Source organism: Gadus chalcogrammus, chromosome 7, assembly GCF_026213295.1.
Source record: "Gadus chalcogrammus isolate NIFS_2021 chromosome 7, NIFS_Gcha_1.0, whole genome shotgun sequence".
Classification (NCBI taxonomy): Eukaryota; Metazoa; Chordata; class Actinopteri; order Gadiformes; family Gadidae; genus Gadus; species Gadus chalcogrammus.
The window spans coordinates 28,400,044-28,420,946 of NC_079418.1; the positions used below are offsets into that span (position 1 = coordinate 28,400,044).

General features: G+C 44.4%; 2 protein-coding genes across 2 annotated transcripts in view; one reads left to right on the forward strand and one right to left on the reverse strand.

The window, feature by feature from the left end:
- Positions 1–3,816, reverse strand: part of fam222ba (family with sequence similarity 222 member Ba) — a 29,274-nt gene extending 25,458 nt beyond the window's left edge. Inside the window, 1 exon segment of the mRNA XM_056593778.1 lies at positions 1,357–3,816. The gene's annotated coding sequence lies outside the window, so the exon portion shown is untranslated.
- A 7,820-nt stretch (positions 3,817–11,636) lies between these two features.
- On the forward strand, positions 11,637–17,265 carry eral1 (Era-like 12S mitochondrial rRNA chaperone 1). The gene is made up of 11 exons (XM_056595439.1): positions 11,637–11,903; positions 12,294–12,449; positions 12,658–12,785; positions 12,874–12,951; positions 13,058–13,104; positions 13,364–13,425; positions 13,557–13,669; positions 13,990–14,475; positions 15,311–15,460; positions 15,723–15,803; positions 16,747–17,265. Exons 1-11 carry the CDS (start codon positions 11,798–11,800, stop codon positions 16,867–16,869), a joined length of 1,530 nt encoding a protein of 509 aa, XP_056451414.1. The 5' UTR covers positions 11,637–11,797; the 3' UTR covers positions 16,870–17,265.
- Positions 17,266–20,903: the final 3,638 nt, after the last annotated feature.

A 20,903-nucleotide genomic window follows, 5' to 3' on the forward strand; every position in this document is an offset into this window, starting at 1 on the left:
TGGTTTTGGACCATGACGACAAAACCAAAAAAAAAAAAAAGGTGCCATTGACTCTCGCTGACCAGGGTACAGTGAATCAGAACCAAGCAACACAAAGGTTTGGCTCTCAGAGACACACGACCCGGCTGCCTTGGGACCAAACGTACACGAGCACATTCATGTAACCCCCCCCCCGCTCATGCCTCCATCACATTCGTCCCGCAGCCCTTGAGAGGACATTTTCTGAGTAATGCGCAAATGCTTATGCAGTCGCATGATAAAGTTGACATTTTCCCGTCTAATTCAATGCTTCCTTTGTACACAACCCTCCTGATTTATGTGGTGCATGCACAGGCACACATACACACACACACACGCACACACACACACACACAAAAGCGGGCAAGCTACACACATAATGGACAATTTCATCATTTGGCTCGAAGCTCGACAGACACAAACAAAGAAGGGAAATAGCAGAAGATACGCCAATCATTGATTGTTGAAAGATGGCCTACAAAATGAGCGGCTACAAACCCAAAGACCTCCTCAGCCTGAGTGGAACCAACTCTGCATGGAGGGGAGGGGGGGGGGGGTGGGGGGGGGCGCTGTGACAACAGACTGTCAAGAGCTCTGACCCCTTCTAATCCCTATAGAGGCCACAGAGCAGAGGCACAGGAAGCAAGCTGGCTATTCACAGGATACACTCCAAACACACTGCCGTCACCCCGGGAGCCTCTTTCAAACAACCTTTATGCCTCCGCCAAGACCGCTTAGAAGTTCACTATTATTTGCTCGGGAATATGAAGAGCTGAAGGACAACACATACATAGTATATGCATACACACACATGATATAAATATATATATATAGAAAATATATCCATCTGCCAACCGGCAAATTTTACATCAATTTTACGATTTGGCAGGCATCAAAACTATTAACATTTTCTTGGCCGTTTGCTTTTGTTTATTTTCTAAGACATAATACTTCAATTTCATTTTGGACCCTGTATATAAACATATCTTATAGTTTATAATATCTGGTCTTGTGTTCTTTGATTTCTTTCTTCGGCTTAAATCGACATAAAGGATACAAAGCTTTAAACAGAGCTGTATGTTTAGATTCAGACGCAGTCCAAAATGGAACTTGGCATTATGGGAGAGTCTGTTGAACAAGTGAGGCTGTTACTTTAAGCAATCGGTCGATAGAGGAGTATGGACCCCTAACTCAACGTATCGGTATCAATATTTGAAGGTTTCTCCATCCATGTCCTTTTATATAAAAAAAAAAAAAGGTATAGAAACTCACAAAAGGGATCGTCATGTGACTGGCAGCAGATTGGCAGCAGCGCCAGGGTTCTTAAAGGATACTTACGTTCGGTGTTCGCCTAGTCCAGTCCGCCTACCAGGTGGAACTATGAACTGTGATTACGGCCAACATCCCCGCACAGAGAGAGAGAGGCTGAATCCACACACATTCCAGGAAACGCAGGCAGCTCTGTACTACAAAACACATTTAAGCGGAGGAGACGTAAACAACCCAGGCTGGATGGACCGCGACAAAATCCCCACCACAGCTTTGGTTTTCTTGTACAGCCCTCTAAACGTATTTCGTCCAAGTGTTTGAGCATGCGGTGCATAGGTGCTGTAGAAGCCCACAGGTCTATGTACAGAGGGCTCAGTCACAGGCCGGAGAAATGTTTGGACAACGTAGGTGTCAAACGCACTGCTTGGCCAGAATAACAATTCAGCTCAGTTGCAAACAGAGAGAGCGAGAGAGAAAAAAAAAAAAAGAAAAAAAAAAAGACCTTCTGGCTTCTTTCGAGTAGTGGTTCAAGGAAAGGGAACAGTGGCCTGCCCTGATACGGCATGAACTTAAAAAGAACGCTGCGGCTCCTATCAGTAAGAGAAAAAGAAAGCCTGGATTTGCTTCAAACGAGCGTTGAATGACGTGCCAGAGATTAGCCGGTGAAGGTCACAGCGTTCGCCTATCCTTTCAAATGCTTTTCAAAAACACATCCCGCAGGCTCTTTCCAACAACAGGAAGAATGTCATCTGGCTACTTTTCAAGGCACGGAGATACCATTCACCATGCTCAACAATGGCTGCTAACAGGGCCGGAGGGTTAGGAAGTTATAAAGGCTCCCATTTAAGCGGCGCCCCCTCCTCCAGTACGCAGTGTGCACAGAAAGCAACACACCCACACACTGGGGCCTTGAGAAGTGCTGCAGCTGATGATAAAACAAGAGGCCGACACGGCAGGGCACCATGGCGATGACCGCCTGCCCCCGTGATCCCTCCCGAGCGCCGCCTCCTCCTCCTCCTCCATCCCTGGGCAACGTGACACCGCATAGCTGGGGTGTTCTGACTCCCCGGCGCAAACGTGGCCAGGTTCCAACCCCTGATGGTGACAGACTGCCCGCAGGCATCCTTGAGCAAGATGTCCGACCCCCCCCCTCACCTAGAGTCAGCTGAAAGCGACAAAAGGTAGAGCTGTGGTGTTGCGTTACGAACGAGGGGCTCTAGCTGTGAGCAGGAAGCCTTTTGAGGAATAGGAGATTCTGATCACATTAGATCATGTGGCAGCCATGCCAGCACCCAAAAGGCAACGTATTGTGGTGTTGTTATAGCGGGACGGCGGGGGAGAGAAGAAGTCACAAGAAAGTGGGTTTTGTAACATTATTTCTGGAGGGTGGATTGACTTGGGCTGGGTTTGGAAATTAGGGTGAACTTTGAGAGGGATTGTTGGATGGCCTCTTTTGTTGTGAAATAGGGAAATGGGCTCACAATTGAGTTAAATGTCACGCATTAAAAAAAAAAAGGTAAAGGCAAACCCTTTAGCTTAAAATAGTACTACGGATCGGGCGCATGAACAATCATATCTATGTTACCCACTAGATTATATCGCCTACTCGTAGCCTAGTTTCCAGAGTGGCTCTCCCCTGACTACAGCAGATTTCTAAATCCTTTGCCAATTTAGCCTTAAACGTAAACCGTTTGAAATGTTAAAAATAAAGCCCAATTAGCCAACAGCATTTTACATCTCCTCGTGCTCTAATCCTCCAGAAGCTTAGCCTCATCGGGCGCCCGTGCCAACGATGACACTCTCAAAGCTCTCTCCAACCAATCCCGCCACTCGATACGGCCCCTGGCTCTCCTGACACTTCACTGTGGTATTCCTCCTCCCCGCGCTGACCAGACCACGGCAGCAACAGCAGCAGCAGCCACTCGGTCGCAGAGTCATCTTACCCCTGGGTGCCCTGTGCTGTGTACGGTTGGCATGGACGTCAGAGTACGAAGGGGAAAAAAAAAAAAAAAAAAAAGAAAGAAGAAAGAAAGAAAACACGCAATAACCCGAGACCTGCTGATGGCGTGTGAGGATTGCTCGGAGTAATATGTGACTCGCCCTGGCCTGCGTCTTATTACAGAGGGCTAGGTCCGGGGAGGGTCACTGATCGGATTGAAGTGGCCTTATCTGGTGCCATAAACAGATGACAATATCTAGCCGGCTTCACCGCTGTTCCTGGGAGATGGAGAGATGCGTAAACAACCCCCGCTGCTGTCCCTGGTGCGCCCCGACAGCCCTGATCGCATACAGAGATGCGGAGGCAGGGGCCTATAGGAGAGCGCCGCAACCTCTCCTGCGTCTGCGTGTGCCTCTGTGTGCTGCTGCTGCTGTTCTGCTGGAAATCACCAGGAGACTGAGATTATCCTCTGATTAGCCCCGAGCTAAACATGGTGGCTTGGGTAACGTGGGCTGCAGGCGCTCCCTTGCTCGAGGCCCTCTCTGCTTTGCTGATTACGCACACTTTCCAGCAACAGCAAGCAAGGTTTCTCTTCTGTTGGTGGGTGGTAGTGGTGGTGGCGGGGGGGGGGGGGGAGAGGTCTTAATTGGACCTGCCGGCTAACATGCAAAACCATGACAAAAAAAAACTAAATAACATAGCAAGCTAATACAAAGAGTGGCCTTGGGCTCCTCAGGGACAGTATAACACAATCCCTGTGAGCTGACTAAATACCACGCAGCAGCAGACTGGCGAACTAAGCCCTGCAAGCCAATCCCTTGTTCTGTCAGGCATCCAGACGCAGCCCAAGTCACAAACACCTGATCTGGACCCTACGCCAGGCAGCATTCATTACCGCCTGACCGACCGCAGGGTCCTCCTCTGTGTTTCCTTTTTTTTTTTTATAAAGGTAGCTTTATGTGACTTGTGTCACAGCCAGGCTACCTAAAGGGTAGCAAACACCCGTCTCCTTTCTGGAGAAACAGCCTTTTTTTTTTTACAGCTGGGAAGACACAGCATGGCCTGACAGCTCGTATCTCCAAGTGGTGGCCAGCTCTGCTTGGGGGAGCAGGAGCTGACAGCTGCACACTGGTGAATGGCGGAATGAATGGGGGGGACCTGGCAGACAGACTGTCTGTACCTGTGAAATCCCTGCCCTGCTGCCCGTGTGTGTGTGTGTGTGTGTGTGTGTGTGTGTGTGTGTGTGTGTGTGTGTGTGTGTGTGTGTGTGTGTGTGTGTGTGTGTGTGTGTGTGTGTGTGTGTGTGTGTGTGTGTGTCCGTTTGCGTGTGCTTGTGTAGCATAGTTTTACTGTGCAAATGGATGATATTCCCAAAAATGCAAGTCATGTAGAACAACATGGTTGATGCAAATGAAGAACTAAATCCGCTGGGGTCATTAAATCCATAAACACCCCCCGCAGGAGATTGAGAGCGGATGAACTGCACTGGGTTGGCGAGAGTGTGTGGTTAAAGCATCTCTCATACCAACTGAGGTCTGTAAAGGCACACTTAAAAAAGGACTGGCTTTGAATACAACAAAACTGATGCCAGCAAAGTGGATCGTTCAAGCACACAAAATGATCACATTCAATTAATTTAAAAAAATGCTGGGCAGCAAAGCCATTACAAAGTAAAGTACACAATCCCCGAGTCATAATTGTACCTGATCAATCTATTTTAATGAGCTCAGTGAATCCCAAACACCAACTGACAACAGAAAGCTAAATTGCGGTTGGTTCTTTGTACCTTGTGATCTGCTATTCCTAGCCCACAGTCATAGGAAACCTCCAAGAAAGTAAAGAACAGCTTTGATGTTGCACTGTTTATGCAGCCCTGTTTGAAATAAGCCGCCAGAAGACTAGGGTATTTGGTTGAGAAATATTGCACAGATAGAAACTAACCATAGAAAGAATCTTAAGGAAAACAAACGATAGCCACAGATGATTGACGGATATTATTGATCCCAGGGGGAACCAAGGCATATCGTGGAATGTGGAACTTGAGCTGAGCTCCGTGGAGGTTTGAATGATTCCCAAAAAGGCCCATCAGTCATTACTGTGTTACACTATGCATATCAGTAGTAAACAGATTTAACGTTGGTACATCCAAGGATGAGAATCAGCTAATAATCTCTTGGTTTCCATTCACTGGTTAGGATTCATTGACATCATTGAGGATGATAACAGTATTGGTAAGATGTACTATTTAAAAATGATATCCATGTTTCTGCACACACTTATAGTTAAAAAAGGAACTCTTCACCCCATTGTACATCAATTGATTTACCAGCAGTTGGCTAATACCCCATGACAAGAGCCTGAATCAATACATTACTCATAAGTATTTCGGGAACATCTTGTACGCCTGTTTGAAACTGCAACATAGACACGCCAGCAGTTTTAACTATTGACTAGCTAGGGTGAAACAAACAGTAATCTAAGAGCTATTTGGAAAAAGCACAATCTAAAAGCTCTGAGTAAACCTTTTATGACACCGTCAGCTACCTGACATATTACCCAAGGCCACCTACAGGCAACGTCTTCGCATACTTTGTCCTTCTGCACTAGACATCATAGGTTTCACACATGATGTGGAAACATGAGTGTATAGGCCTTATAACCAAGATAATCCCCATATTGTTGGGAAATTTGGCCCCAACGTGTTAATGGTTTCTTTCTAGACGGTGACAAATACAGTTGAAGAGTCTAGTATCCTCAGTAAACCCCGTCGGATTTAAATTGCAAACTCTTCAATTATATGATAAGTGAGCACTTTTAGTCAACCAAATGTCAAGTATGTTTTTTTAAAAGAGGTAGGCAGCATCGGGTACTCCACAGAAAACGCACTAAAAAGACATTTTCAATAGCGCGAAAATCGAGTAAAGAACCTTGAATATCCACTTTCTATCTTGACATTTCTGAAAGGACTAGTTCATATTGCCATCATAATCTTACCTTTTGCGAAATATTTATTGTCGGCTCCATGACCTGCTCCAGTTACAAACCCACCCAAATGTGTTTTGTAATCACATCCGTTACGATCTATTGCACTGTATACGCAACAAACAAGCCAGAGACAGAAAAGTCAAAGATAACATACAGGCTGTAGTACAGAATTTACCATTCCGCGTTTAAAAGCTTAATTCCCCCCCCCGATACCGTCCGGATCCCATCAATTACGCGCACGGGATTCTCGAAACGCTCCTGCGAGGTGCGCCGTGTCCGCGACGCAGACACTGACCTGATAGTAATATGAAGAAAGCCATATCATCCCCCAAACTACTTCAGCAATCCTATGTGGTCGGGGTTATTGTGCGGCACACTTGCAATGTGGCGTCAATCTTTTGTTACCTTTTAACACTTGCCGGCTAAAACCAATGGCAAAGCGAATGGAAAGAATGACTTGCCTAAAATGCCAGGGCATAGTTGCGTTTCATCCAAATGCGATCATTACGATGAGTGCAGTGCACATCCATCAGTAGCATGATGATGGAAGAATACTAACTAATGCGGATCAACTTCACTACCGCTATTATACGATCATACAAGCAGCTCCAAAATAATGCGTAATACCTACTTTACAGCAGGGTCCTTATATCCAAATTTGCGAGGACAGGCGGATTCATCAACAACAATAGTGGTCCGTTCTTTAAAACTCACGGTTGAACATTGCCCACACGAAACACAGTCGCTAAGTGAAGTACGGCCAATGGTTCATGAAACCCATTACGCAGTGAAATCCGTAGGTAAGCAGTTTAACAAGACGAGCATAGCCAAACTATAAACATTCACACACAGAGGTAACAATTATCTATTCAAGTCTTCATGGTGAAGTGTCCAGAAGACAAAAAAAAGGCATTAACAGATCTGCTGCGAACCACCTAGGAGCATGAGAAATAGTGTCCAATAGTGCGGCTCGCCGGGGGGTTGTCAGCGGAGCAGCTGGGCTACCTGTCTGAGGACAGACAGATAGTCAAGTGGCTGACTAGTCGGTCTAATGAGAGACTAGCCAGACACCGGACTAGTCTGTCATCAGACAGACAGACTAGTCAGGTGCCTGGCTATTCTGTCAGGTGGCTGACGAGTCTGTCCTCAGAAAGGTAGCCCAGGCACCTGACTATAGTCCGTCTGATGACAGACTATAGTCAGGTGGCTGGCTAGCTAGCTCCAGTTTGGGAACGTCAGTCTGAAACATACACACAGTGCTCCATTGTTGCCGTCTCTGCCCCAACAACAGTCGTAATAATGTGAACCAACACCCCGGTATGTGGTCAGGTGAAAAGGCAAAACACATCCCATCTACTTACTTTCTGTTTACCTCCGCGAAAGGCATCGCTTAGTTTGTCGTCATGGTTTAAAATCGACGGATTTTTTTCCGCTGCTCTGCGTTGCCGAATCACTGCTGCTGCTGCTGTCTGCGGCAGCAACTTCCGGAGCATGCGCACGATTTGGGTTCGTTCCGGATGCACCGTCCTGCGCAGTGCATCTTAAAGTTACAATGTCAAATTTCAATGACAATATACATTTATAGAATGCTGTAAAATTTATATTTTTATTAGAGGGATGTTATATTTTGCGCACTCTTGAGTCAAATCAATAGGTCTTTCAATTTCAATTCACCACACAAACACATCACAACAGGACACACCAGAGTTAACTTCTGTTTGGGATAGATTTGTTAACAATTAAATAGAGATGGAAGATGCTGGAAGGGTATAATAATAAGAGTATTATCTAAAGTCCGAAAATGTAAGATATTAAATCGCTCTAAAATTTCTAAATCGAACAAAATTAATATTGACACTGATATATAATTTCTTTGTTATTATCCTGTATTTCCTATCACCCTTGATTATTATATTTTACCATTGTTATAATTGACCGCACACATGATCATAAACATCCTCAATGATATACCCATCTGTTACCGCCATATTCTAGCAGTGGTGTTATATATCACTTTAGTGTTTCTTTGTTATTGTGCTATTTCCGTGCTGTGTTATGAATCATAAATGAATTCAGCTGAGGAAAGGCCATGGTCAATACTGGTGTCACATGCTTTGTGATTTGATAAAAGGGTCTATTTGCACTGCCTGCCGTGTACCGCTCTCTAATCAAAGACTTATATTTCGGTGACAACACAAATAAATGACTCCATTACTGCAGCCACCCTCTCCTCTCACAGTATCGATAGCATTTCATAAGAAAGACAGATTGACAATAGTGGCCGGCTTCAGGTTGGGCTGCTCTGTTTGAAATTAGCTTCAATAGCCCTGCAATGTCCTGTGAAACCTTTCCAGTTTCTTCTCCTATACATGTAGTACAGATTTTAACACTATAATGTTACTCATAAACATAAATAATGACAATACTAGTAATAATTATACTACAACTACTAATACTACTGCTACTACTAGTGTTACAACTTATAATAATAATAATATAAATAATAATGATCATAATATTAATAATAGTACAAATTTAAGTCCAATAATAATAAGGTAGGCTTACAATTATCCATAATTTCACTCTATTACAATCAAGTACTGTAATGAAACATTCCCAAAAGACAAAGCAAAAGAAAAGTTGAGACTGTTCCATTCAAAGCCAGAAGAAGGAATCCAACCCCCCCCCCCCCCCCCCCCCCCCCCCCCCCCCCCCATGACGTGTCATATTAACAATACCTCAGTCAGAATGGGCCTGTGAGTCTCCCTTCCCCTAGAGCCGCCGAGGGTGAAAGGAAGGAGGAAGCGGCGCTCGCTCTGAAAGCCCAATCACAGCCCGCGCTGTGAGGTCAGCAGGTGGCGGAGTGTGCGGCGGCACCGGGCCCCATCAGGCCATAATACAGACTTAATGATGCAGAAGGGTGTGTTCCTCCATGCCAACGGAGATGTCAATACGCTGCGTTTTTAAAGAACGCCGTTCCTAATTACGCCTTTTTAAATTCGCCCCGGCTGACGTGATTGATGATTTCAAAAGGAGGGGACGTATTGATCCATTTTCACAGACAAGTCCTATCGATTGCGCGTCTGGAATGAATAAAAAAAAAATAAAGTTTCTCATTCTCCCCCCCCACACCCTCCACCGCCCTCCCTTCCTTCTGCCCCCCCACTGAGAGAGGAATTGTACAATCAGAACACCAATGTGACCTACATGGGTAGTTTGGGGCGCTAAATCACCTCTTTTTAAAAAGCCCTCTGATTAAAGCGTTGGCACCCTGGGGAGAACTGTGACACAGTCCTCGTGTCATCGTGTCACAGTTAGCTGGCAGAAGAGGAAGAAGAAGACGGAGGAGAACAAACTATCTTTTGCCTCGTCGAGCGGTTTTCGCCCGAGGTGATCAAGAGAACGTATCGATCCGTTTCATTCGTCTGCAAATCACCTGATAATATGTGTGTGTGATGAGACTAATCCTGGAACAGCAGTCCAACGCCATCTCTACTGTGTGTGCAGTTCCACCGGATGAACAGATGCCTTCATTCCGCATTGAATGCTCCGTGTTTGACATGTTCATGAGTCTTCTTTATTGTTTTATTGACGTGCCTGTTTCTCCAAACGTGCGAGGCTTGTTTTGCAAGTGAGGCTGTAAGCCTTTACACAGTTATCAGGCCCGGGCTCTGGACTAGGGTGGAGATATGATTGTTAGGACTGCTCTAGGGATGGTCGGGTTGCAAATCCCTTGCTAAGGCGCAAGCATATTCAGAAAGCTGTGGTCTTGGGGATTTTTTTTCTCTTTAAATCAATCCAATGCATTTCATCGTAATTAAAAGAGATTGAATGATGTTTACTGGCAAACAAAACTGTGGAAGCAAAGAGATTTCTAAACACACACACACACACACACATGCACGCACACACACACACACACACACACACACACACACACACACACCTTAATTTCATTGGCTAGAGCACTTAAAATGAAAAGTGGGCTGCATCTATGATTAAATGGGCTACAGGCAAAAAACCTTTTGTCTGTGTGTTTTATTTAAAGAAAGGGCTCTTTTCTGAAGAGCAAAGTAACTGCAGTCATCGAGTGAACTGTGATGCACTCCCGAGTAAATGGTCTCACAAAAGCCCTGCAGAAAAAAAAGACCCTGACCGTCTGACTTTGGCCCCTGGGTGCCCATGCAGTGTGAGTATAAGTAGAAGGGAGAGAGTGCGGAAGAATGCGAAGAGAAAGCATGCAACAAGGAGGCGAATAAAGAAAGGGGTTGTGTGGGAGGTTGCTGGAAAGAAAGCAATGGCGCAAACACACACACAGATCTGATCCTCAAATATCCTTTTGGTTTCTCAGAGTTCAAATGCCTTTTTTTCTTAGTGGAGGTTCTGCGGTGTAAGTGACTGCTAAAAGCCGTGTTTCTGCTGCCCTGCCCTTCTCTGCAGTGCTTTCAGCCTTAGATGATGACAGATTGCGGGCTACCTGATATCCTTCATCATCCTCCCCAGTGGAGGTGTTTGTTCCGCCCTGTGCGAGTCCTGGAGGACTACAGCAAACAACCAGCGCTGCTTGATGGACTATACAGACACATCTGTTCTACCCAGCAATGTGGAAGGTTGAAAACACAACGACAACAACAACAACAACAACAACAACAAGAACCACAACAACAACAACAGCAGGAAACCGAATCTGTCAGAACACAGCATGCCACATAAACACCGAAAACTTTGAAGATTTGCTCTACGGAGTGGGTTGATGAATGTGGTTTATTTTTAATTTATTTATGGAAGGAAGTCGACTGATTTGTGGATAATATGTTTTCAATAGCAGGAAAGTATATTTTGCTATAGAGTTTTTTTTAATGCCGCTATGGACAGAGAAGAGAGACAGGGAAGTGTGTTGAAGACTAGGCGGAGTGACAGCGTAGGACCACCTAGGAGGGATGACCCAGCTAGGAATCAAACCTGGGTCGTTACAAGGCGTATTGCCTTCATTGTTAGTGCACTAGCGGTTTGAGCTACCTGCGGAGAGACCAACTGGCAGATGTTAGGTCCAGGAGGGACATTGCCTGAGGCACAAATACACAACCCCTCAACAACAGTTTCTATCACTCATGGGGGTTCAAACCCTCTTGGGGATTAGGAGAGTTTTAAGATGTGGGAGTAGGGTTGAGTGCCATAGTGATCATGTCTAATAGCAATCCAAAAAAAGACTTAAACAAATTAAGATCTTCTCTTTTAAGTCATTATACAATAACAGTATTATACCATTAAATATCTTTATAATTAATACATTTGATAAGAAAGATAATTATCTTTGCAAGATTGACACTTTTTCCCATTGCTACTTTTACTACTTGATGATTTCTAAGTATTAAAACATTAATTGCTCGCTAGAGGGCAGTGGATCCCCAACTTGTACCAGAAGTTTCTACGCGGACGCTCTTGATAAGCGTCGAGAATTCCTCTGTCATACCAACATGTCTGCGTCCTTTGGATAACGTGAATGTAAACATGCCCGTGACTATAAACCTTAAAAATCCTACCCTGATTTGAGCTTTCGTACAGAATCAGTCGCGATCAAGCGGAATGGCCCTCCGTGCGTGCAGCTGGGCTGTAAGAAATTCAGTCTGCGCCTCAAGGTTGTCTGTCCTGTCAGGTCGACACGAACATGCGTTGCTTTTCCTCAGAACGGGTCAGTCGACTTTGATGAAGATACTATCGTTTTGGTTTTAAGTATTGCTTACTTGCTGTGGTCGATGTACTGCAAGTTGAAACCTAAAATGTCTAAACATTATTGAAAATAATGATCGACTAAGTGCCTCAAGCCTGTACCGATTGGGATTCAACATATTCAGCATTCATGTTTTTCTTAGCTCCTTTCATCGTAAGGTTAATGGATTTGGTTTCATGCTTGATCATTTATCTACGAGTTTCTCAGGAACGACATTTTCCCCGAATGCTAAAGTATCGTGAACTGTGCAAATATCCGAGATGTTGTTAGTAAGCTATTAAAATCAATCGTTCTGTTTACCTTCTGGCAATGAGCTGAGCTGTTGATGGTGATGATGATGATGTCTTCCAGGCATTGCAGCTCACAGCCGGCGGACGAATGGACTGAGCTTCACCCCTGTCTGTTTTATTACGTCTGATGCATTTTTGAACAGACTAGCAAAAGGCAAAGTGGCAGAGCAAGATGACAGCGGATATCACCACCCAACCTCAGTTCCGCCCCACCACGGTAATCAAAGCACTCCGATGTTCAACTCCAATACTTGTTCCCAGAATCTGTGTATCCGTGTATCCCTGTCCCTGGCGTTTGCCAATGTCCACAGCCATAATATGTCCTCTATATCACTGCTCTGGCAGCTGTCCCCCCTTCTCATTCAACTCTTCACCTTGCATTGTCTCTCTCGTTTCACTGTCGTCATCCTTATTTTGTCTCTCAGGCGAACAACTATCTCTGTTAATGAGAGAACCGGATCAACCCGAGACCTCAAGGGTTCTGAAAGTGGCCATAGTGGGTTCCCCAAACGCTGGGAAGTCCACTCTATCTAACCAGCTGCTTGGCAGAAAGGTATCCCAGCTCTCTGTCCCTAATGTTCTCTTCCCCCCCCTCCACACTATACATATGATGCTGTAATGTTGTTGGTGTCTTCCCATAGGTCTTTGCTGTGTCCAAGAAAGTACACACGACACGGTCGAAAACCCTCGGTGTACTGACCGAGGATGACACGCAAATAGTAAGAATCTGAGCCCAGTGAGCTCTAAAGGAGCACTTTGATACACAAAACTATGCAGAGTGAGTGCTGTTGTTTTTTTGACTATATCTTTATTTTGTTTCCTTAGATTCTGCTAGACACACCAGGTCTCACCACTGCATCGAAGGTTAAAAGGTAATGTGTGAGGGCTTTTAACTCCAGGTAGCGTGTTGATGTTATGTAGAAGTGTTATGTGGCAGTGTACTTTTATTATCTTCATATATTTCTTATCTTGTTGTACAGCACTTTGGGAACCTTGTGTTTGTTTAAATTGTGCTATAAATAAAGTGGATTAGATTGGATTGGGTTCATATGGGGAATCCTTTCAGACGATAGCACTGTGAAATCAGCGACGGAACCAGACCGTGACAACCTGACTTCTGAATTCCCACAGACACAACCTGGAGAGCTCCCTGCTGTCAGATCCCTGGAGCACCGTGAAGGAAGCCGACCTGAGTAAGAGATTGCCTTCTGAGTCTGGCCCCCGTTTTTGTCAGTTCTACGGATTTGAAGCCTGGATGTTTACGTGTAGACCCTCTGTAAAGGCGGGGTGGTCCTAATGGCGGGGCTTGTGTCTTGATCTCCAGTGCTGGTCATGGTGGATGTGGCAGACAAATGGGCCTGCGAGAAGCTGGACCTGGAGGTGCTGAAGGTCCTGGCTAAGCACCCGGAAGTCCCCGCAGTGCTGGTGCTCAATAAGGTATCGGTTTCCTACGACGCCTTTATGATGAAAGTTCATTACAGTTTAGATCCCTGTTTGACTTATAGTCCAATAACTTACTTCCAAAGGCATTTGATTACTATAAAAGGGTTTCTTTTATGGAAAATTGTATCATGTATTGCAATAGTATTTTGTAATTTCATTACAAAATAGATTATTCGAAGGATATTGCCTCATCCCACTGCAGACAGAGTAACAGTACAGAGTCCAATAGAACCGATTTTGAAATGCAAACTTGACATGTCAATCAATATCAATCGTATATGGTTTGGATCCCTGCTTGACTTTTTGCCGCTAAGACGGACCTGGTCAAGAACAAAGTCAAGCTGCTGGACGTGACGGCCCACCTGACGTGTGGCGTGGTGAACGGCCAGAAGCTGCAGGTCAGGAGGGTGGTCCGACCGCGCCGGGCTGCGGCCGGGACCCCCGCAGAGGCCGCGCCGCCCCCGCCCGCCGAGTCCGCCCCCCGAGACACGCCCCAGGGCGAGTCTCCGTCCGTGGGCAGCGACGCCAGCCCGGCCAGGACCCCGAGCCAGGAGCCACTGAGCCAGGAGCCACTGAGCCAGGGGCCACTGAGCCAGGAGCCACTGAGCCAGGAGCCACTGAGCCAGGAGCCACTGAGCCAGGGGCCACTGAGCCAGGGGCCACTGAGCCAGGGGCCACTGAGCCAGGGGCCACTGAGCCAGGAGCCACTGGGGCCGCTGAAGAGCCGGCAGGGCTGGCCCCATTTCAGGGACGTCTTCATGGTGTCCTCCGTGGACCAGGAGGACGTGGACGCGCTGAAGGTGGGTGAGGCCGGGGGGGGGGGGGGGGGGGAGGGGGGGGGAGGATGTCGTTGCATAATTGCAGCAGGTGGATTCAACATTCAACAAGGACATAGGGGGGAGGGGCAGGTATCACTCATGGCCGGACTTTTATTAGTAAGTTGTCACTGTGTGTGTGTGTGTGTGTGTGTGTGTGTGTGTGTGTGTGTGTGTGTGTGTGTGTGTGTGTGTGTGTGTGTGTGTGTGTGTGTGTGTGTGTGTGTGTGTGTGTGTGTGTGTGTGTGTGTGTGTGTGTGTGTGTGTGTGTGTGTGTGTTAAAAAATAACTTCATAATTGCAATTCATCTATATAGATAAACCGATTGTCTGTTTTGACTTCCCTTCAGACAAACAAGTTCCCTCCTTCGGACAACCACCAATCAGTCTATTTTCTTACACTCAATAGTTTGGAAACAAATGACATTTGACATTTTAATAAATTACGTTTTTATATCTTAATTCAAATTTCCCTTTTTGTTAAACCAAGAGGGGTTCTTCTCATGTTATAGCATTGGGCCAGAGTTAATTTATAATGCACATATTTGCTACAGTGATGATATAAATGCAAACTAACATACCACCTTCCACATGGAGAGAGGAAGAGAGCAACCATAGTTGCAAGGAGAAATGTATGCAACACGTGTTAACATGTGCAAGTTAGAAAGTAAAGGATGTAAGAATTTGTGATAATATTGTTGAGACACATTTTACCGACAGACATTTGCGCAGCAGCTTTCTACTGAGGGTCGAAACACCTTTGATACAACATTATTCCGATGTCATCATTCCCTCAACACTCTTTTTTCTGTCTCTCTTAGCGGTACTTGGTGGTGGAGGCCAAGGCCGGACCCTGGCACTACCACAGTGAGGTTCTGACCGACCAGACCCCTGAAGAGGTCTGCGCCAACATAGTCCGAGAGAAGCTTCTGGAGAACCTGCGCCAGGAAGTGCCCTACACCATGACTCAGGTAACTGAACCGAAGCGCCTCGGTGCAGTCTGTCTTTGATAACATGTTTATGAAAGCATATTTCTGCAGAAATGCACTCAAAAGGGAAATTTGCTTTGTTATACTTTCTGTGCCAAAATCAAAGCTCTTATTTATAGAATGTTCTCACTTTACTGGTTGTATTGCATAATTCTGCACAACGTATTGAAAGCAAATAAATGGACTTTATACTTCCAACACTAAAGCCAATCTATTTATAATATATATGTATTAATGTCCTCAGTCCATTGAGTTCTGGAGCGAAAATGAAAATGGAGAGCTGGACATTGCAGTGAAACTTTACGTCAAGAAAGAAGCACACATGGCAAGTATTTTCTCAACCTTTTTCTCAAGGTCTATAAAGTCTGTGTCTGGTTTATCGATTTTTCACTGTGGTTTGAGGAAGTCTGTGTTGCTAACTCAATACTGTTGTTATTGTTGTTCCAATTTAAAAGTAAACGTCAATACAGCTTTTGATTCGTAGCTTAGCTTCAGCTCTTAAAAGCACACATTTCCTGTGTGATCCGTCTAATTAGTTAGAGATCAAAGTTGAACGTGGTTAAACAGTCAACATGATTTCAAATATTTGGGAGCAGGAGATGGAATCTCTCCCCTGTTTATTTGCATTTCTTTCATATTTATTTTATAACTTATGTCTTTTATATCGGCCATCTCTGGAACCATATTTCTTTTTATGTTGGTCCATCTTGTAAATATTTGAACATCCTTTCCAAATCATGCATATTTGATTTTCAACTTGTATCTGCTGCAGTGAAATCCCTAATGGACACAGCATTTAAACAGAGTTAGTCTACCTAAGAGTTCTGAAACCATTCGCTAGCCTCCAAATAAACCAGGGGGGAAAGAAAATGACGCTTTGGAAACCTTTTATGTTCAGCTTCAATAGGATCTCAAAGTGCACGACTCATCTTGCCGATGTTAAAAATACATTTCTTTTTCGTAAAAGAGCGTGACGAATATACACTATTGTAGTGCACCATACATGTGTTATTTAAGAAGGATACAGACAGGTTTAGAATAGTATCTTTGAAGTTAAGCTATTGGGTACAGAGAGGTGTATCTACTTTTATATTTTTATGTCTAATATCTATCATGCAGATGATACCCTCATTCATGAACTTGACTAAAAGGTGAACGTGCTACACAGTTACCATCACTTTCAGATTAAAGTCAAAAAACATGGCAGATGTAACAACCAATCACGTGTGCTGTCTCATGCTGACATGGCCGTGTTCTCTGGTCTGTAGAAGATGGTGATTGGCACGGCGGGCCAGATGGTGGCACGTATCGCCCGCGAGGCGGGACAGGACATGAGCAACATCTTCCTGAGGGAGGTCCGACTGAGGCTCTCCGTCAAGCTGAAGAACTGAAGAGCCAGAGACACATCCAAATGATTTAGAGACCGTTAAGAGATGGGTGGGGGAGAGGGGTGGGGGGGGGGGGCGTCCTTGGAGTGGAGGGACAACCTTCAGTGTTTCCTTTATCTGAAAACCGACAGCACGGACCCTACAATAGATGTGACAGGGATGATGTGTCCTGCAAACTCATAAAACCACCCGTTATATTTTATTAACTTGAATCCATGCGAACCCGATGAACTGCTTATGTAATGTAACGTGGCGCCATTTAAGAAAATGTTTGAGTCTATTTATACGTGTAAGTATGTGCTGTAATTATGTGTTAAAGAGTCAGTTGATAATTTCAGTTGAATAAATTGCACATAATAAAAAAAAAATCATGTTTTGGAAATATCTCTGGCTTTATATAGAATGTAAGTCAGTCATGACTAGACTCTTTATTTACATGCAATGAGACATTTAGGAGAGGGGGAAAAAGCTTAGCAATAAGAGCCTCCTACTGTGGCCCTTTGGAGAGCAATGCACCGTGCAGTGGACTCCCTTTACACTAACGTGAGGAACGGATATAGCTGAGGTTAGCGGTTATGGTCACTCGGATGTCCCCGATGCACCATCCCACTATTCCCCACTCCGCCTCCCCCTCCCCTTGCTGTACTTTCGTCCACCTCGTTAGAAGTACAGCCATCCCCTCCCGGAGTCTCCTTTTTCTTTATCCCTGCCGTCCCATGCGTTTTTTCTCTTCCTTATCCGTCCTCATATCTCGCTCTCTCACGCACGCGCGCGCTCTCTCTCCCTTTCTCTCCCTTTCTCTCACTTCCTCTCGTCTTTCAAAGCCTAGCTCCGCCGCCCTCCCCGAGGACGGAATTGTCTCCCCTTAATGGAACGTTAACCTGATGCTAAAAATGGGTCAGATAATGGTGATTAGATTCATCCGCCGCTCCCCCGGCGCTTACTCCGTCCGGAGCATAGTGACGAATAACTAGCCGTTGGCCCGGAGGAGGAGAGCGATAGAGTGAGAGTGAGGTAGTGATGTTCGTCTCTCCCTCTCTGCAACTGCTCCCCTGTGATTAGACTAGCAGTTGCAAAGCGGAGATCTTCACAAAAGACAACGTTGTTTTTTTTACAGGGCTACGCAAGGTTGCAGCTTCCACGAAACGATTTAAACCAAGGCTAGTTATTTATTTTGCACAATATAGTAATTCAAACTGCGTTAGTGGCCATTAAAAAAAAAAGAAAGAAACGAAAACTTTTTCCCAATTAAAAAAACAATACAAGGCGTTTGGAAAGAATGCAATTTTTTTTATTGATTAGTTGTCGGCATAACCATACATGTCATCTATATTTATACTTACAAGATGGGATACAGTTTAACGAGGCATCAATTATTTAGTTGATGAATTAGGCCAGCTGTTAACTTAAAGGGATCTTCATCCAGCTTCTTCAGTGATCCGTGGTTCGAGCCAGAAGGGTTTGAGTGAAGGCCGGGGAACCCTTACCATTGCTAAAAACTCAGTAATGGTAACGGTTTCACTGCCTCCCTCCATCAGGCGGTCCTGCCGCTCCGGGTGAGCTAAGTTCATTCCAAGGGCCTCTGACGGAGAATGATACCCTGGATAGTACATCATCTATACTGTAGTGTCTCCATAATGAACTTACAGTATATGATGATATCCTGTCCAGGGCTCAAGACCAACGGCTACCGTTGTCTGGTCCCCCACCTGTCCTCTACCCTGCAGAAATTAAGAGAGGCAATACATATTAATGCTTTATAGAGGGACTTCAAGAAGAGCATTTCTCTGGCAAAAATATATCAAACCATTGAGGCCCTACAACCAATTTAAAAAAAAAGATGACATAGCGTCAATTGCAATTTTAAATACGTTTTCATTATAATTGCAGTGTTGAAATAAACTAGGAAATAGATAATAACATAGCCTATAAACTAAAGCTATGTGTGTAACTCTTGTAAACCAATTAAATGACAATGAGACGAGAGAAGTAGTGGATTCTTACCTGTGTACGCTTGGTCTTCACTCTGGATGAAGACACCAAAGTCTGGCGTCTCCTTAGCGGCCCATCCTCTGCAGTTTGCGCTACCCTTAAGGTCATGTGGACGTTGGACTTAGCCTTCAGGGGTTCGGATCTTAAAGCCTCCTGGCTCATTAGCATATTATGATGAAATTTGGGCTGGGCTGAAGTAGAAAAGGGCTAGACCTCTCTTATCTGCTGCTGGCCTGACAGTCCCACCCTTAATGCACGATAGGCCTATTCATGGTTGCATCGTCAACTGTGAGAGTTTCACACACGTGGATTTTTATTATTTGTACACGCGCATAAAAATAGGGAGGACGTCATTGACTTACACTTGGTTCCGTTTTAAGAAGTGTATAATCCTTTCTTCAATGCACATAATTATGTGCATTAAATTAATGCACCCCCAGGAGACTCCGAGAGAGGGTATTCTATGCTGAAACTAGGTTTCCATTATGTTTTGCTGACACAAATTCACTTAAATGAGTAGGCCTATTTTAACCACACTGTATGCTTCGTAGTTGCTCTGCGTGTGTGAAACAATGGCATGCATATGAAAAGGGCTGAAGTAGGCCTATGGAGTATGGAATTATGTATTGCTATACTCACACATTTGTATGGCTTATCATTTAATTAACCATGACACTTTAATTTGTCTCAAACAGAATGAGATAATAATGAGATCAAGAACCATCATCAATTGATTCGGTTTCATAGGTTGTGGTGGACTTTAATTAGCAGCTGATACGGGACATGGGTCAGTATCTCTTGCCTGGTTTGGGTGGAGCACCTGTGGCGGGGGCCTGGTCAGTCAGATAAAGACGGAGGTAGAACATTCTGGGTGGTTTGGTTTCCCTCCAAATCATTATCTGGACGCAAAATGTGTTGTTTTCTCCTGCCAATTGTCATAAAGATAAAACCAGACGTTGCTTCAAGTCTGAAGACACTTTTTTCAGTTGGTCTCCTCAAATAATACTAAAAGAACCTAACCAAACACAAGAACCCTTTATATTTTTACATGAATTATGTTAATGATCATAATTTAGACTATAGTGCAAAAAATGAATGTAATTTCACCGTAATAACTTATAATTTGATTGTTATAGTGTATGTTATGTGTCTGCTCTGCTTCATCTGAAACGGTAACTTTATTTTATATATTTTATATTCATGATGATTCCAGAATCACGTAGGCCTACATGGCTACTTCACCGTGTTCTTGAATACATGTGAAAAATACAAGTGACATCATGGCATGTAACCACCACTCCTTAATTTGATAGCCGACTAAGGACTAAGTTAACTAGGGCTGTTATATGAAGGCATATTGTGGCGTGTAGGCATAAATATCTGCCCTACACTGCCATCTAGGGGACCAAGAGGTCAGTGCAGGGCAGGGGAAAGGCATGAAACAACTTAACTTAAAGAAATCTTTTGTTAAAACAAATGATACAACCTTTTATTGGCACTGTCTAATAAATACATATAAAAAAAACTCGTCATCTCAGTTCTGTCTATAAATGTATTTATTTTATACACAATCTGCATAACATGTTTTACAGAGCTTTTGCATTTATGTCATTTTACCAGGTTTCAGGCCTATGTCATGATATGTTAAAGCTTTCCCAAATCCATCAAATCAGAATGCATGAGATGATTTAACATTTATTCAAGGGAAACACACAACGCTATAATTGAATACAGTTATTTAGACCAACACAAGTTGAAATCCCATGCGGAACTACTTTCACAGTGAACAGTCAGTAAATGTGTATTTTAGATATAAAGTTAGTAAATTTATTCTGGTTACAGTCACTGGCTTTGATGGACCAAACGTGGATTCCTTCTGACGTTGAATTGAGTATTAAGGCATAGGTTAAAAAATGTCTGCTCAGTCTATTTCATTAGGTCTACCAATTAAGAAGCTGCCGCCACTCTGAAAACAATTTCAAGGACTTCCGCGCCCATATCTGGTCATGATCTCTCGCTACAGCTACGTTAACGGTACAGCAGGG

Coding starts and splice junctions, on each gene's coding strand:
- eral1 (XM_056595439.1), top strand. CDS start 11,798: ATGGCCCTCCGTGCGTGCAGCTGGGCTGTAAGAAATTCAGTCTGCGCC. Junction 13,105..13,363: donor ACTGCATCGAAGGTTAAAAG/GTAATGTGTGAG, acceptor GAATTCCCACAG/ACACAACCTGGAGAGCTCCC. Junction 13,426..13,556: donor CGTGAAGGAAGCCGACCTGA/GTAAGAGATTGC, acceptor CTTGATCTCCAG/TGCTGGTCATGGTGGATGTG.